Genomic DNA, 14365 nt, shown 5'->3' with positions numbered 1-14365 from the left:
GCGCGGGGGTCCCGGGGGCTGTGGCAGGGAGGGTGGCCGGCCCCGGAGCCATGGCCGTGGGCGCGGGGGTCCCGGGGGCTGTGGCAGGGAGGGTGGCCGGCCCCGGGGCCATGGCGGAGGGCGCGGGGGTCCCGGGGGCTGTGGCAGGGAGGGTGGCCGGCCCCGGTGCCATGGCTGAGGGCGCGGGGGTCCCGGGGGCTGTGGCAGGGAGGGTGGCCGGCCCCGGGGCCATGGCGGAGGGCGCGGGGGTCCCGGGGGCTGTGGCAGGGAGGGTGGCCGGCCCCGGGGCCATGGCGGAGGGCGCGGGGGTCCCGGGGGCTGTGGCAGGGAGGGTGGCCGGCCCCGGGGCCATGGCGGAGGGCGCGGGGGTCCCGGGGGCTGTGGCAGGGAGGGTGGCCGGCCCCGGGGCCATGGCGGAGGGCGCGGGGGTCCCGGGGGCTGTGGCAGGGAGGGTGGCCGGCCCCGGGGCCATGGCGGAGGGCGCGGGGGTCCCGGGGGCTGTGGCCGGGCGGGTGGCCGGCCCCGGGGCCATGGCGGAGGGCGCGGGGGTCCCGGGGGCTGTGGCAGGGAGGGTGGCCGGCCCCGGGGCCATGGCGGAGGGCGCGGGGGTCCCGGGGGCTGTGGCAGGGAGGGTGGCCGGCCCCGGGGCCATGGCGGAGGGCGCGGGGGTCCCGGGGGCTGTGGCAGGGAGGGTGGCCGGCCCCGGGGCCATGGCGGAGGGCGCGGGGGTCCCGGGGGCTGTGGCAGGGAGGGTGGCCGGCCCCGGGGCCATGGCAGAGGGCGCGGGGGTCCCGGGGGCTGTGGCAGGGAGGGTGGCCGGCCCCGGGGCCATGGCGGAGGGCGCGGGGGTCCCGGGGGCAGGGGCTTTGGGGGCTCAGAGGCTGCCGTAGACGACCCGGGGACAGGCCTCGGGCAGGATGCAGTGGGCCTCGTGCTCTACCCGCCCGGCAGGGCACTGGCACCCGGGCACGCAGGGCGTGAAGCAGCGCGACTCGATGGCCCCCAGCGGCGCGTCCTTGTTGTAACACGTCTTGGGGCAGGGCGGGCCGCACTCGTCGAACACGTAGCCCCGGTCCTGGGGGCAGCCGACGGCTGCGGGGAGATGGGGGGGGGGGGGTCAGTGCAGGGCTCGGGGGTGGGGAGCAGACCTGGGACCTGCCTCTCCCCTCACCCCAGGCTCAGCCCCAAGGGTGAGACGCCAGAACTGCCCCCACAGCCATGGGGCCGGCCTGAATTTCCTCAGGGGGTGGGGCTGTGCCCACCACCTGCCCCTTTCTGCACCCCCCCACCCTAAGCCAGCCCAGAGCCTGCCCCCCCAGGGGCTCCACCCGCCCTGAGCCAGCCCCGGGCCTGCCCCCCCAGGGGCTCCACCCGCTCTGAGCCAGCCCAGGGCCTGCCCCCCCAGGGGCTCCACCCGCTCTGAGCCAGCCCCGGGCCTGCCCCCCCAGGGGCTCCACCCGCTCTGAGCCAGCCCCGGGCCTGCCCCCCCAGGGGCTCCACCCGCCCTGAGCCAGCCCCAGGCCTGCCCCCCCCAGGGGCTCCCCCCGCTCTGAGCCAGCCCCGGGCCTGCCCCCCCAGGGGCTCCACCCGCCCTGAGCCAGCCCAGGGCCTGTCCCCCCAGGGGCTCCACCCGCTCTGAGCCAGCCCCGGGCCTGCCCCCCCAGGGGCTCCACCCGCTCTGAGCCAGCCCAGAGCCTGCCCCCCCCAGGGGCTCCACCCGCTCTGAGCCAGCCCCGGGCCTGCCCCCCCAGGGGCTCCACCCGCTCTGAGCCAGCCCCGGGCCTGCCCCCCCAGGGGCTCCACCCGCTCTGAGCCAGCCCAGAGCCTGCCCCCCCCAGGGGCTCCACCCGCCCTGAGCCAGCCCCGGGCCTGCCCCCCCAGGGGCTCCCCCCGCTCTGAGCCAGCCCAGAGCCTGCCCCCCCAGGGGCTCCACCCGCCCTGAGGCAGCCCCGGGCCTGCCCCCCCCAGGGGCTCCACCCGCCCTGAGGCAGCCCCGGGCCTGCCCCCCCCAGGGGCTCCACCCGCTCTGAGCCAGCCCAGAGCCTGCCCCCCCCCGGGGCTCCCCCCGCTCTGAGCCAGCCCCGGGCCTGCCCCCCCAGGGGCTCCACCCGCTCCGAGCCAGCCCCGGGCCTGCCCCCCCAGGGGCTCCCCCCGCCCTGAGCCAGCCCAGAGCCTGCCCCCCCAGGGGCTCCCCCCGCCCTGAGCCAGCCCCGGGCCTGCTCCCACCCAGGGGCTCCCCCCGCTCTGAGCCAGCCCCGGGCCTGCCCCCCCAGGGGCTCCACCCGCTCCGAGCCAGCCCCGGGCCTGCCCCCCCCAGGGGCTCCCCCCGCCCTGAGCCAGCCCAGAGCCTGCCCCCCCAGGGGCTCCCCCCGCCCTGAGCCAGCCCAGAGCCTGCTCCCACCCAGGGGCTCCCCCCGCTCTGAGCCAGCCCCGGGCCTGCCCCCCGCAGGGGCTCCACCCGCCCTGAGCCAGCCCAGAGCCTGCCCCCCACAGGGGCTCCCCCCACTCTGAGCCAGCCCAGAGCCTGCTCCCACCCAGGGGCTCCCCCCGCTCTGAGCCAGCCCAGAGCCTGCCCCCCCCAGGGGCTCCCCCCGCTCTGAGCCAGCCCCGGGCCTGCCCCCCCAGGAGCTCCCCCCGCTCTGAGCCAGCCCCGGGCCTGCCCCCCCAGGGGCTCCCCCCGCTCTGAGCCAGCCCAGGGCCTACCCCCCCCAGAGGCTCCCCCCGCTCTGAGCCAGCCCAGGGGCTGCCCCCCGACTGGGGGGGTCAGTGCCGGGCCGGGGCTGCGAGGGAAGCGCTGACCCCCCCTCACCGCAGAGCGTGGGTGAGCGCCAGCGCAGAGCCAGCCCGGCCCGGCGGCACAGGGCGGCGTAGGCCTCCAGCGCGTCGCACAGGCACTGGTCGGCCCCGGCCCCACAGGCGCACAGGTCGTAGACGCAGGCGGCGAAGAAGGGCTCCGGGGGCACCAGGGGGTGGCAGGGCTCAAATGCCCCCGACTTCAGCACCTTGCAGCGGGCGTTGGCCTCCTTGCGGGCGCGGTAGCCGGCCTCCTTGCAGGGATCCACATCTCGCCCATCGGCGCACGGCCCGCCCGTGCCGTTCCCGCTCGGCACCTGCCCCAGAGACGCCGTCAGCACCCACCCAGCCTGGGCATGGCAGCCGCCTGGGTCTCCGGGGGCTGCAGGCAGGGAGAGCAGGGGCTGGGGGGGCCAGCGCTCCATGGTGGCACTGGGGGGCGCAGTCCTGCAGGGAGTGGGGGGCTCAGCAGGGGGCGCTCTCCCCTGGCAGTCAGTGCTAATTCCAATGCCCTGGTGTGGCACTGGGGGGCGCTGCAGGGAGCCCGTGTCCTGGCTGCCTCCTTCCCATGGGTGTCTCCCTTCTGCCTCACATCCCCCCTAGCCAGGGGTCGCAGCCCTCATTCCGGGGCACCTGGGGGTCGCGACGGGAATGGTCCCCAACGCGGTGCCCGCTGGGGTGCCCAGGTGCGCCCGTGTACTCTCCGGCGGACGAGCAGCTGCTGAAATGCTGCCAACAAGCAGCGTCACCCAGAGGCGTCGCCGTCGAAACGCCGCTGATTTTCGACGGCATTTCAGCGGATGCTCGTCCGCCGGCCACGGTCCTCGGTGGCTCGTCATCCGGCACCCGCCAGACGAAAAAGGTTGAAGACCACTGCCCCCGAGGGATGCTGAGAGCTTCCTCTGCCGGCCCAGGCCTGGGTGGCAATGTGGGGGTGAGGGAGCTGGGCTGGGGGGTGATGGGGGGTGAGGGAGCTGGGCTGAGGGGTGTTATGGGGGAACGGAGCCAGGCCGGGGGGGGGACGAGGGGGGGAAGGGAGCCAGGCTGGGGGGGATGATGGCGGGGAAGGGAGCCAGGCGGGGGGGGGGCGTTATGGGAGGAAGGGAGCCAGGCCGGGGGGGGGGGTCGATGGGGGGAAGGGAGCCAGGCCTGGGGGGGTCGATGGGGGGAAGGGAGCCAGGCCGGGGGCAATGATGGCGGGGAAGGGAGCCAGGCCGGGGGCAATGATGGTGGGGAAGGGAGCCAGGCGGGGGGGGGGGCAATATGGGAGCAAAGGAGCCAGCCCGGGGGGTTCGATGGGGGGAAGGCATCCAGGCCGGGGGCAAGGATGGCGGGGAAGGGAGCCAGGCCGGGGGGGACGATGTGGGGAAGGGAGCCAGGCCGGGGGGGACGATGTGGGGAAGGGAGCCAGGCTCGGGGGGGGGGGGGGGGGGGATGGCAGGGAAGGGAGCCAGGCGGGGGGGGGGGGCGGTATGGGAGGAAGGGAGCCCGGCCGGGGGGGTTATGGGGGGGAGGGAGCCAGGCCGGGGGCAATGATGGCGGGGAAGGGAGCCAGGCCGGGGGGGATGATGGCAGGGAAGGGAGCCAGGCCAGGGGGGATGATGGCAGGGAAGGGAGCCAGGCTCGGGGGGGTTTATGGGAGGCAGGGAGCCAGGCCGGGGGGGTTATGGGGGGAAGGGAGCCAGGCCGGGGGGGACGATGTGGGGAAGGGAGCCAGGCCGGGGGGGATGATGGCAGGGAAGGGAGCCAGGCTCGGGGGGGTTTATGGGAGGCAGGGAGCCAGGCCGGGGGGGTTATGGGGGGAAGGGAGCCAGGCCGGGGGAAGGCACAGGACCCATCTCTCTGCTCCTGGGGCGGCCCCGCCCGGCCCCCGCTCACCCTCCAGCTGTTGCCGAAGGCGGCCTCGGCACGGGCCAGCTGCCCCGAGCGCAGGCGGGCGTCGTCCTGCGGGTGCCCGTTGAAGTCGCCGCACAGGCCGCACGTGTGCCCCTTGTAAGTGCCAGGCACGCTGACCTCCAGTTGTGAGCGCCCGCTCCACAGCACCTGGGGGAGAGGGGAGATGGGCAGCACCCCGCAATGCAGGGCACAGAGCCCAGCCTGCTGCTGGTCACGTGCCACTCCGCCTGCCAGGCCCAGGGCTGGATCGGGCACCGCCAGGAGGGGTCTGCAATGTCCGCGTGGCAGCGCCCTCCCACTGGCGCAGCCTGGATTGGGGGCCCGCCGACGGCAGGCAGAGGACCCCACGCCCGGCCGTTACCTTCACCCCGATGTTGGTGTTGAGCAGGACGGTGTTGGTTTGGCGCTCGACGTAGAGGTGGGGCTCCTTGAGGAAGGGCAGCGTCACCACCTGGCCGTCCACCTGGGAGCGGAGGGCAGGGGCTCAGCGGGCACCACAGGACACCGGGGTCCCACCTGTGCAGCCTGGCTCCCTCCTGCCTCCAGGTGACCTCCCGCAACCGCACCAGGGCCCTGCTCCGCGTGGGCTCCGGGCGACCTCCCTGTAACCAAACCAGGGCCCTGCCCCGCCCAGCACGGGCTCCAGGCGACCTCCCTGTAACCAAACCAGGGCCCTGCCCCGCCCAGCACGGGCTCCAGGCGACCTCCCCGTAACCGAATCAGGGCCCCGAGCTGCCCCGCCCAGCGCGGGCTCCAGCCCCGGCTCCACCCCGGGCAGTGGCGGGCAGAGGCTCGGGGGGCACTGGGTGTCCGGCCCGGCAGCGTTGCCCGTCTCACCCTGACCAGCCAGTCCTGCAGCAGCTGCACCACGGCATCCCCGACTTGCACCGTCACCTCCTTGGTCCAGGCCACGCCCGGGCGCCCCCTGTCGTCATTGGTCACGTGGATGCTGCGGGCAGGAGACGGGCCCACGGTCAGTAGGCCGGGCTGTGAGTGGGGGGGCTTTCCTCGGTGGGCTAGGGTCAGAGCTGGGAACAGAATCCAGGAGTCCAGGCTCCAAACCTCCAACCACTAGGCCCCACTCCCCTCCCAGAGCCGGGGAGAGAACCCAGGAGTCCTGGCTCCCAGCCCCCTGCTCTAACCCTTCCCTCTCAGAGCCGGGGATAGAACCCAGGAGTCCTGGCTCCCAGCCCCCTGCTCTAACCCCTCCCCTCTCAGAGCCGGGGATAGAACCCAGGAGTCCTGGGCCCTGCCCCCAGCTCTCACCACTAGGCCCCACTCCCCCCCCCGGCGCCTGTCCCTGGGGCTGTTGCCCGTGTCAGCCACGCCCCTCTCACCTGAAGTCGCCCCCCCGGCAGTCCTGGGCCAGGACGTAGGTGCAGGTGCCCTGGAAGTGCAGCAGCCGCCCGTCGAAGGTGCGGTAGTGCGGGTCGCCGAAGGCCAGGCAGGTGGCGGGGCGGGGCAGGCAGTGAGGGCAGCACATGCCTGGCGTTAGCGCGGGTGTCTCATCCTGGGCGCACAGGGGCCGTTACGGGGCTGCGGGTGCCAGCCTCTGCCCCCTCCTGTCCCTGCAATGCCCACGGCTGGCTGTCCCTCTCCCATCCCCCTCCCGGCCCCGGCACGCCTGCAGCTGGCTTCCACCCTGGGTGCCCCCCCCCGGCCTGGCTATGGGACCCCCCCGGGGTAATGGGGTGGCACAATGACCCCCGGCAATGGGACACCACTCCCACCCCAATGGGCAAGGCCAGTCCTCGCCGGGGCCCCTGACGCGCCCCCCATGGGCTGGAGGGGAAGCCAGCCAAGGAGCTCGACCAGCGGGGAGAGGGAGGGCCCCCCCCGAGCGCCCCACTCACCGCGGCGCAGGCAGCTGTGGGGCAGCGCTGGCTCCGGCAGTGCACCTCCCCGGAGACGCAGGTACAGGTGGTGCAGGTGTCCACTTGCCAGTGCTCGCTGGCCTGGTACCGCTGGCCCTGGTAGGAGCAGCAGCCATCCGGGTCTGGGGGCAGAGGATGGAGCCAGCACTGTGGGGATCCCCCAGGTCCAGAAGACAGCGGCCTGGGGGCAGCGCTGGGTCCTGACAAGGGGGCAGGACTGGCACGGCGCAGGCAGGGGCACCAGGCCTGGCCCGCCCAGCGAGGGGCCGGTGTGCCGCCTGGTAGTGTGAATGCGGAAGGCAGCACAGCTGGTGATTCGAGCAGAGCACATCCCAGTACTGGCCCCTTCCCTGCTCCGTGCCTCAGTTTCCCCATCTGGGGTGTAGGGTGGACACTGGTCAGCCTCACCGCAGAGGCTGTGAATTAACCCCGCTCAGACTGGCACCAACGCAGCCGAATGCGCCGTCTGTGCCTAGCCCCTCTAACCTCTTCCGTGCTGCCCTCCGGGATCTGCCAGCGAGGGGCTGGCACCGAACTGGGCACCCCCCCGCCCCTAGGGAGCCTGGCATCGGGGAGTCACTGGTCTGGCACCTCTCCTCTCCTGGGACGTGGGCCCTGCACCTGGCCAGCCCACCAGGAGCAGCTCCTACCTTGGCACTCGTAGCAGCAGGAGCCGGGCATCCGCACCCTCCGCAGGCCGCCCTGGCACTCCACGGGCTCACACTCTGCGATGTGGCACTCCACGTGGCCCCGCTGCACGGCAGAGACACCAGAGAGGAGGGGGCACCGGGCCCTTGGGCACAGCACCTGGCAGTGCTCTGCCCCCTGCCCCCGGCCAGGCACCCCCACGGCGCACAGGGCACGGTAGCCAGTCTGCAGAGGGCACGCCTGCTGCAGGGGGGCTGCTCTGTCCTTTCCTGCCCTCTGCCCCCCAAACACACCCCTTGGCCTCGCAGGCACACAGGCGAGGCCCCCTCCCGGTTCGGTACCGCGCTCCCGCTGGCCGGGAGGGGGCAGCCCAAGCAAGGTGCCACATGGCCTGTCCAGCGATCCCTGCCACAGAGCCAGGACTCCTGGGTTCCCCTCCCTGCCTGGCGCCTGGGGAATCACTGGACACAGACACGCCAGGCTGGGGGCGGGAAGGGAGCCCCCAGGGCACAGATGCACCAGGTGGGGGGGAGGGGATGCCCCAGGGCACAGGCGCACTGGGACGGGGTGGGGGCTGCCCCACTGGGCCAGGCCAGGGCTTACATTACAGGTGCAGCTGATGCAGTCGTCCTCGCTGTCCGTCCAGCTCTCACCGTCCGACACCCGGCGCCCTCCAGTCTCTATCACGCACTCTGCAAGGGGGGGGTGTCAGCCGCTGTCCCCAGTCCCACGGGGATGGGCACTGGGAACTGCGTGGGCAGACAGCCGTCCTGTGAGCAGCTGTACCAATGACAGAGCAGGACGGTTCCCGGGGGGGGCCACATGATGGGACGGGAGGGGATTCTCACACTGTCAGTCCTGTGCTGACTGGTACATAGCCATCACTAGGCTTCAGAGTTATCAGCCCTGGGATGGGCGGGGCTCAGAGCTAGTGCTGTGCTGTCTGTCTGCAGGGACGGGTGCCTGGACAGACAGAGCTGGGGGAAGCTAACCCAAGGTCACTGCCTCGGGGTCCCCCTTGCCCGCTTGGCCTCTGCTGTCCCAGAAGGGGCAGTTGTCCTGTGGCCAGCTCCAAGCACCTCAGCCACAGGGCTCCGTGCCCAGCTGAGAAGGGGGGGAAGCTGCTGCCTGGAACGCAGGGATCCCCAGATCCCAGCCCCCCACTTCTTGGTGCCATGGTGTTCCCCCTCCCCTCCCCAACGAAATGTGCGCTGAGGTGCCCATCGGCAAGGCCTCTGGGCACGAGTGGGCGCTGGCCATACGTCACCGTCGCAGACGGGGCAGCAGGCGCCCTGGGCGGTGAACTGCTCAGTGAGGGGGCAGCTGAGCTGCGGGCAGCCCTGGCGCACGCACACCCAGGTGAGATCCTGCAATGAGAAGAGCGGGGGCCGGGATTCAGCCATGGCACAGGTGCCAGCCCGGGACGGGGCCGCGGGATGGGCACACACCCCTGGGACGGGGCCATGGCACCCCCTGCACACACACCCCGGGGGCGGCTGTGCATACGGAGGCCAGCGCCCGGAGCTGAGCGCCCCCCAACCATGCTCTCTTGGCCAGGCCTGCTGCTAATGGGGTGAGAGGGGAGGGGTCCGGCAGGGGAGCCATGGGGAGATGGGCTGCACCCAGCGTGCTCCCCATGGCTCCGAGGGTCACCGGAGGGAGGGCTGGAGCCTTCACACTGTGGGGGGGGGCCCTGAAAATCAAGGGCCATGAACCCCCCTTTCCCCCTGCTGGGCTCTGGCCCCATCTCACACCATGCGGGGCTGGGCCCGGTCACTCTTTGGATGGAAGATCGCCAAGGAAAGCCCAGGGTGCTGCAGGGGGCAGGGCAGGGGGCTCAGCAGGGGGCGCTCTCCCCTGGCAGTCAGTGCTGGCCTCAATGCCCTAGTGACGCACTAGGGGGTGCTGTGCTGCAGGGGGCAGGGTGAGGTGCTCAGTGGGGCGCTCTCCCCTGGCAGTCAGTGCTGGTCCCAATGCCCTAGTGACACACTAGGGGGCGCTGTGCTGCAGGGAGCAGGCTGAGGTGCTCAGTGGGGTGCTCTCCCCTGGCAGTCAGTGCTGGCCTCAATGCCCTAGTGACGCACTAGGGGGCGCTGTGCTGCAGGGGGCAGGGTGAGGTGCTCAGTGGGGCGCTCTCCCCTGGCAGTCAGTGCTGGTCCCAATGCCCTAATGCAGCACTAGGGGGCGCTGTGCTGCAGGGGGCAGGGCAGGGGGCTCAGCAGGGGGCGCTCTCCCCTGGCAGTCAGTGCTGGTCCCAATGCCCTAGTGCAGCACTAGGGGGCGCTGTGCTGCAGGGAGCAGGGTGAGGTGCTCAGTGGGGCGCTCTCCCCTGGCAGTCAGTGCTGATCCCAATGCCCTAGTGCAGCACTAGGGGGCGCTGTGCTGCAGGGAGCAGGGTGAGGTGCTCAGTGGGGCGCTCTCCCCTGGCAGTCAGTGCTGGTCCCAATGCCCTAGTGCCACACTAGGGGGCGCTGTGCTGCAGGGTGCAGGGTGAGGTGCTCAGTGGGGCGCTCTCCCCTGGCAGTCAGTGCTGATCCCAATGCCCTAGTGCAGCACTAGGGGGCGCTGTGCTGCAGGGAGCAGGCTGAGGTGCTCAGTGGGGTGCTCTCCCCTGGCAGTCAGTGCTGGCCTCAATGCCCTAGTGACGCACTAGGGGGCGCTGTGCTGCAGGGGGCAGGGTGAGGTGCTCAGTGGGGCGCTCTCCCCTGGCAGTCAGTGCTGGTCCCAATGCCCTAGTGCAGCACTAGGGGGTGCTGTGCTGCAGGGAGCAGGGCAGGGCCTCAGTAGGGGGCGCTCTCCCCTGGCAGTCAGCGCCTGCCCACTGCGGTGCTAGGGGGCGCTGTGCTGCAGGGAGCAGGGCAGGGGCCCAGGAGGGGGCGCTCTCCCCTGCACTCCGCACTGACCCCATAGTCAGGGTGGTGGTGGGGGTGACATGGGGGGCAGGCAGCTCATTTCCCTTCGCCCTGAGGCGCCGTGTGCAGCGGAGACGAGACTCTTCGTTCCCCGAATGACTGCGCTGTTACAAGCCTCCCCGCCCCGCCCCAGAAGTGGCTGCATGGCACAGCCCAGTGGGGCAATCTTGGGATGCGAAGGGCTGAGGGAGGGAGGTGTCCACACCCCCCTGCAGCAGGCACAGGCCTGGGGGGTCTGACCACACAGCGGGGCCACGTTCAGCTGAGCCAGGCGCCCAGGCAGCCGCTGCCCGGCAGAGGGACAGAGCAGCCCCCCACGTACCTTGCACTGGCAGGTGGAACAGGGGTCGTCGGCCGCCTGGAGCTCGTTCCCGGCCAGCTCGGCCGTGCAGTTACTCAAGGCCTCTGCAAGGCACAAAGGCAGCGGGGTGAGGGACCGGGCCAGGGGCCGGGGCACGGAGCCAGCCCCACCCTGCTGGAGGGAGCCAGGGCCAGACACCCGTGTGACGGGAAACAGCCCAGCCCCGGCCTCACCCAGCAGGGGGCTCTGGGGGGAGGGGCACTGGCCATGGGGGGAGCTCATGGCAACTCCAGCCCCGGTCTGGCCCAGCAGGGGGCTCTGGGGGGAGGGGCGCTGGCCATGGGGGGAGCTCATGGCAACTCCAGCCCCGGTCTGGCCCAGCAGGGGGCGCTGGGGGGAGGGGCGCTGGCCATGGGGGGAGCTCATGGCAACTCCAGCCCCGGTCTGGCCCAGCAGGGGGCTCTGGGGGGAGGGGCGCTGGCCATGGGGGGAGCTCCTGGGAACTCCAGCCCCGGTCTGGCCCAGCAGGAGGCTCTGGGGGGAGGGGCGCTGGCCATGGGGGGAGCTCCTGGGAACTCCAGCCCCGGTCTGGCCCAGCAGGGGGCACTGGGGGGAGGGGCACTGGCTGTGGGGGGAGCTCCTGGAGACTCCAGCCTGGCCTCGCCCAGCAGGGGGCACTGGGGGGTAGGCATGGGGTGTTCCAGAGCGATGCCCGCCCTGTGCCATGCCATGGAACGTGCCCACAGGGTACTCACGGGCACAGGTGGGGCAGCAGTGGTGCGGCCCGGGCGGCTGGAGCTGGCTCCTGGGGCAGCCCACCAGGCTGGGGCACTGTCTGCGGTAGCAGCGCACGTGCGGCCCCCCGGCCGCCAGCAGCTGGAAGGGAAGGCAGAGGCCAGGCTGGTTACCGCCCCCTCACAGCACAGCCCCTGCCAGCCCCGCTGGAATGACCCCCTCCCTGATGAGTCTCCCAAAAGACTCCCGACGGGAGAGCAGACCCCCAAAGCTGCAGCACCCCCAGGGCGCGTGTACAGTGCGGGAGGCTCCCTGTTCCCTTACCTCACAGGTGCAGATCTCGCAGGGGTCCAGCGACGGCTGGAAGCTCTCCCCGGGGCTGTACGGCCGGCCCTCGAACATGCAGTCTGGGGAGAAACCCCACTCAGGGCAGTCCCCATTCCTCTCCCAGAGCCGGGGGCAGAACCCAGGAGTCCGGGCTCCCAGCCCCGCCCCACTAACCACTAAACCCTACTCCTCTCCCAGAGCCGGTGGCAGAACCCAGGAGTTCGGGCTCCCAGCCCTGCCCCACTAACCACTAAACCCCACTCCTCTCCCAGAGCCGGGGGCACTCCCCAGGAGTCCGGGCTCCCAGCCCCGCCCCACTAACCACTAAACCCTACTCCTCTCCCAGAGCCGGGGGCAGAACCCAGGAGTCCTGGCTCCCAGCCCCGCCCCACTAACCACTAAACCCCACTCCCCTCCCAGAGCCAGGGGCAGAACCCAGGAGTCCGGGCTCCCAGCCCCGCCCCACTAACCACTAAACCCTACTCCTCTCCCAGAGCCGGGGGCAGAACCCAGGAGTCCTGGCTCCCAGACCAGCCCCACTAACCACTAAACCCCACTCCCCTCCCAGAGCCGGGGGCAGAACCCAGGAGTCCTGGCTCCCAGCCCCGCCCCACTAACCACTAAACCCCACTCCTCTCCCAGAGCCGGGGGCAGAACCCAGGAGTCCTGGCTCCCAGCCCCGCCCCACTAACCACTAAACCCTACTCCTCTCCCAGAGCCGGGGGCAGAACCCAGGAGTCCTGGCTCCCAGCCCCGCCCCACTAACCACTAAACCCCACTCCCCTCCCAGAGCCAGGGACAGAACCCAGGAGTCCGGGCTTCCAGCCCCGCCCCACTAACCACTAAACCCCACTCCCCTCCCAGAGCTGGGAGCAGAACCCAGGAGTCCGGGCTCCCAGCCCCGCCCCACTAACCACTAAACCCCACTCCTCTCCCAGAGCTGGAGGCAGAACCCAGGAGTCCGGGCTCCCAGCCCTGCCCCACTAACCACTAAACCCCACTCCCCTCCCAGAGCCGGGGACAGAACCCAGGAGTCCTGGCTCCCAGCCCCGCCCCACTAACCACTAAACCCCACTCCCCTCCCAGAGCCGGGGGCAGAACCCAGGAGTCCTGGCTCCCAGTCCCACCCCACTAACCACAAAACCCCACTCCCCTCCCAGAGCTGGGGGCAGAACCCAGGAGTCCTGGCTCCCAGCCCCGCCCCACTAACCACTAAACCCCACTCCCCTCCCAGAGCCGGGGACAGAACCCAGGAGTCCGGGCTCCCCGATCAGCCACTCGTCAAAGAAGCAGCAAGTGTAGAACCACTGCTGATAATGCCTGTGGCCGATGCAAAGCCTGGGGGCAGGGAAGTTAACGTTGCTGAGGAGGGGCCGTCCCGTGGTGCCATCTGCCTCGCCTGGCACGCTGGGCCCGCTCAAACAAAACGGGTCAATGCAGCCAAATGCCAAGTCCCCCCAGCAGGCCGCAGAGCGGAGACGCTGGGCAGGATCCAGGGCTCACAGTCGATAAGCGACTCCCCATGCCCAGCGCCAGGCTGTGATCCTCGGGCGCGCACGGGGCCGCCGGGCACGAGGACGTCCCTGGGGCACTAACGTGTGCACAGCCGGACACGCCCATCAGAGCTCCGGCCCCTGGGGCCTGTCTGGGTCAGACAGTCCCGTCCAGCCTTTGACTCTACGACTCCCCGGCTCCAGCCCCCGGGCCCTCTTCTGCAGCAGCTGCCCACCTCTGGGCCCCCTGTGCCCCCTCCCCTCCCGCCCTCGCACCTGCACACAGTGGGCAGCATTCCCCGGGCACCTGGACGGGGCGGAGGCAGGAGCCGAGGCAGCGGATCTGGGCGCAGGTGGCGATGCCGTGGATGCACAGGCAGGACACGCAGGGGGAAGAGAACCAGCTGGTGCCATTGGCGTGCTCCTCCCCATCGTACATGCAGCCTGCGGGCACCGGGAGAGCAGCGGGTCAGACACACCAATGTCACGCCTGTGCCTTCTGCATGGTCCATCACACAGGAGCATCAGGTCGATACGGACCAATGGGCGCCCACTGCCCCACGCCAGAGCCTGCAGCGGCCTGTCCGGGCGGGCACTACTGGCCCAATATGGACCAACAGAAGTCGCCGACCACCCATGCTAACAAGTCATTATTGACTGATACGGACCACTTGTTTGGGGCGGAGTTATGCAGATGACCCAGCTCTCTCAAAGGGATAGGCCCGATGCCACCTGGGGGACATTGGGCGGGCAGTGGCCAGGGCATGTGGTACCTTTGCAGCGGGGGGCAGCAGTCCCCGGGCTCTATCACCTGGTGGGGGCACGTCAGCAGGGGGCACGGGGCCATCACACAGAGCACGTCCCCACCCTGAGGGGGAAAAGGCAAAGCCGTCAGCATGGGGGGAGCCCCTGGCCTGGGATACGCCCCCTCCGTCTGGGGCACGAACCGGGGCTGGAGATCGGGGCTGGGGAATGGGTAGATGGGGCTCTTCCCCCAGCTGCAGGTGCCGGTGCCCAGGGTCGAAGGTCGAACGCCCTTGGTCTGGGCCATGTCTTCGCTGACCAGCGGCGTTTGGGCGGAACATTTGCACCAAATCCCCGCTGGCTGCCACCTAGTGAAAAATATCCAGCGAGCCCAGCCCAGCCGGGGGGCCTGTCGCCAGGCCCAGGACAGCGCCGCTTTGGGGGCTTGGACAAACACCTGCAAAATGTGGCAAAACAATCAAATCCTGGGACCCACACGCCCAGGCGGGGCCAGGACAGCCGGGTCCAACCTGCTGTGACCGAGTGGGGCTGTTCTTAATGTTTCCTCTGAATACTGGGTGGGTGCCTCAGTTTCCCCATATGCCTTTCTTAAGTCTCCAGCCTGCATAAATGGCCGACACT

At 71.5% G+C, this 14365-nt stretch overlaps 1 protein-coding gene across 1 annotated transcript in view; it reads right to left on the bottom strand.

The window, feature by feature from the left end:
- Positions 1 to 773: 773 nt before the first annotated feature.
- LOC123343739 (kielin cysteine rich BMP regulator) overlaps positions 774 to 14365 on the bottom strand; it is a 40130-nt gene continuing 26538 nt past the window's right edge. The window contains 17 exon segments of the mRNA XM_044979045.1: positions 774 to 1092; positions 2810 to 3110; positions 4672 to 4836; positions 5051 to 5152; positions 5527 to 5638; positions 6027 to 6199; positions 6543 to 6685; positions 7214 to 7316; positions 7815 to 7903; positions 8479 to 8578; positions 10446 to 10528; positions 11180 to 11300; positions 11484 to 11566; positions 13256 to 13423; positions 13753 to 13765; positions 13767 to 13847; positions 13927 to 14091. Coding sequence (XP_044834980.1) covers positions 875 to 1092; positions 2810 to 3110; positions 4672 to 4836; positions 5051 to 5152; positions 5527 to 5638; positions 6027 to 6199; positions 6543 to 6685; positions 7214 to 7316; positions 7815 to 7903; positions 8479 to 8578; positions 10446 to 10528; positions 11180 to 11300; positions 11484 to 11566; positions 13256 to 13423; positions 13753 to 13765; positions 13767 to 13847; positions 13927 to 14091 — 2220 coding nt within the window. The 3' untranslated portion in view covers positions 774 to 874.

This window comes from Mauremys mutica, chromosome 1, assembly GCF_020497125.1.
Source record: "Mauremys mutica isolate MM-2020 ecotype Southern chromosome 1, ASM2049712v1, whole genome shotgun sequence".
Lineage (NCBI taxonomy): Eukaryota > Metazoa > Chordata > Testudines > Geoemydidae > Mauremys > Mauremys mutica.
The sequence above is the reverse complement of the archived record's forward strand: the minus strand, read 5'-3'. Positions and strand labels throughout refer to the sequence as shown.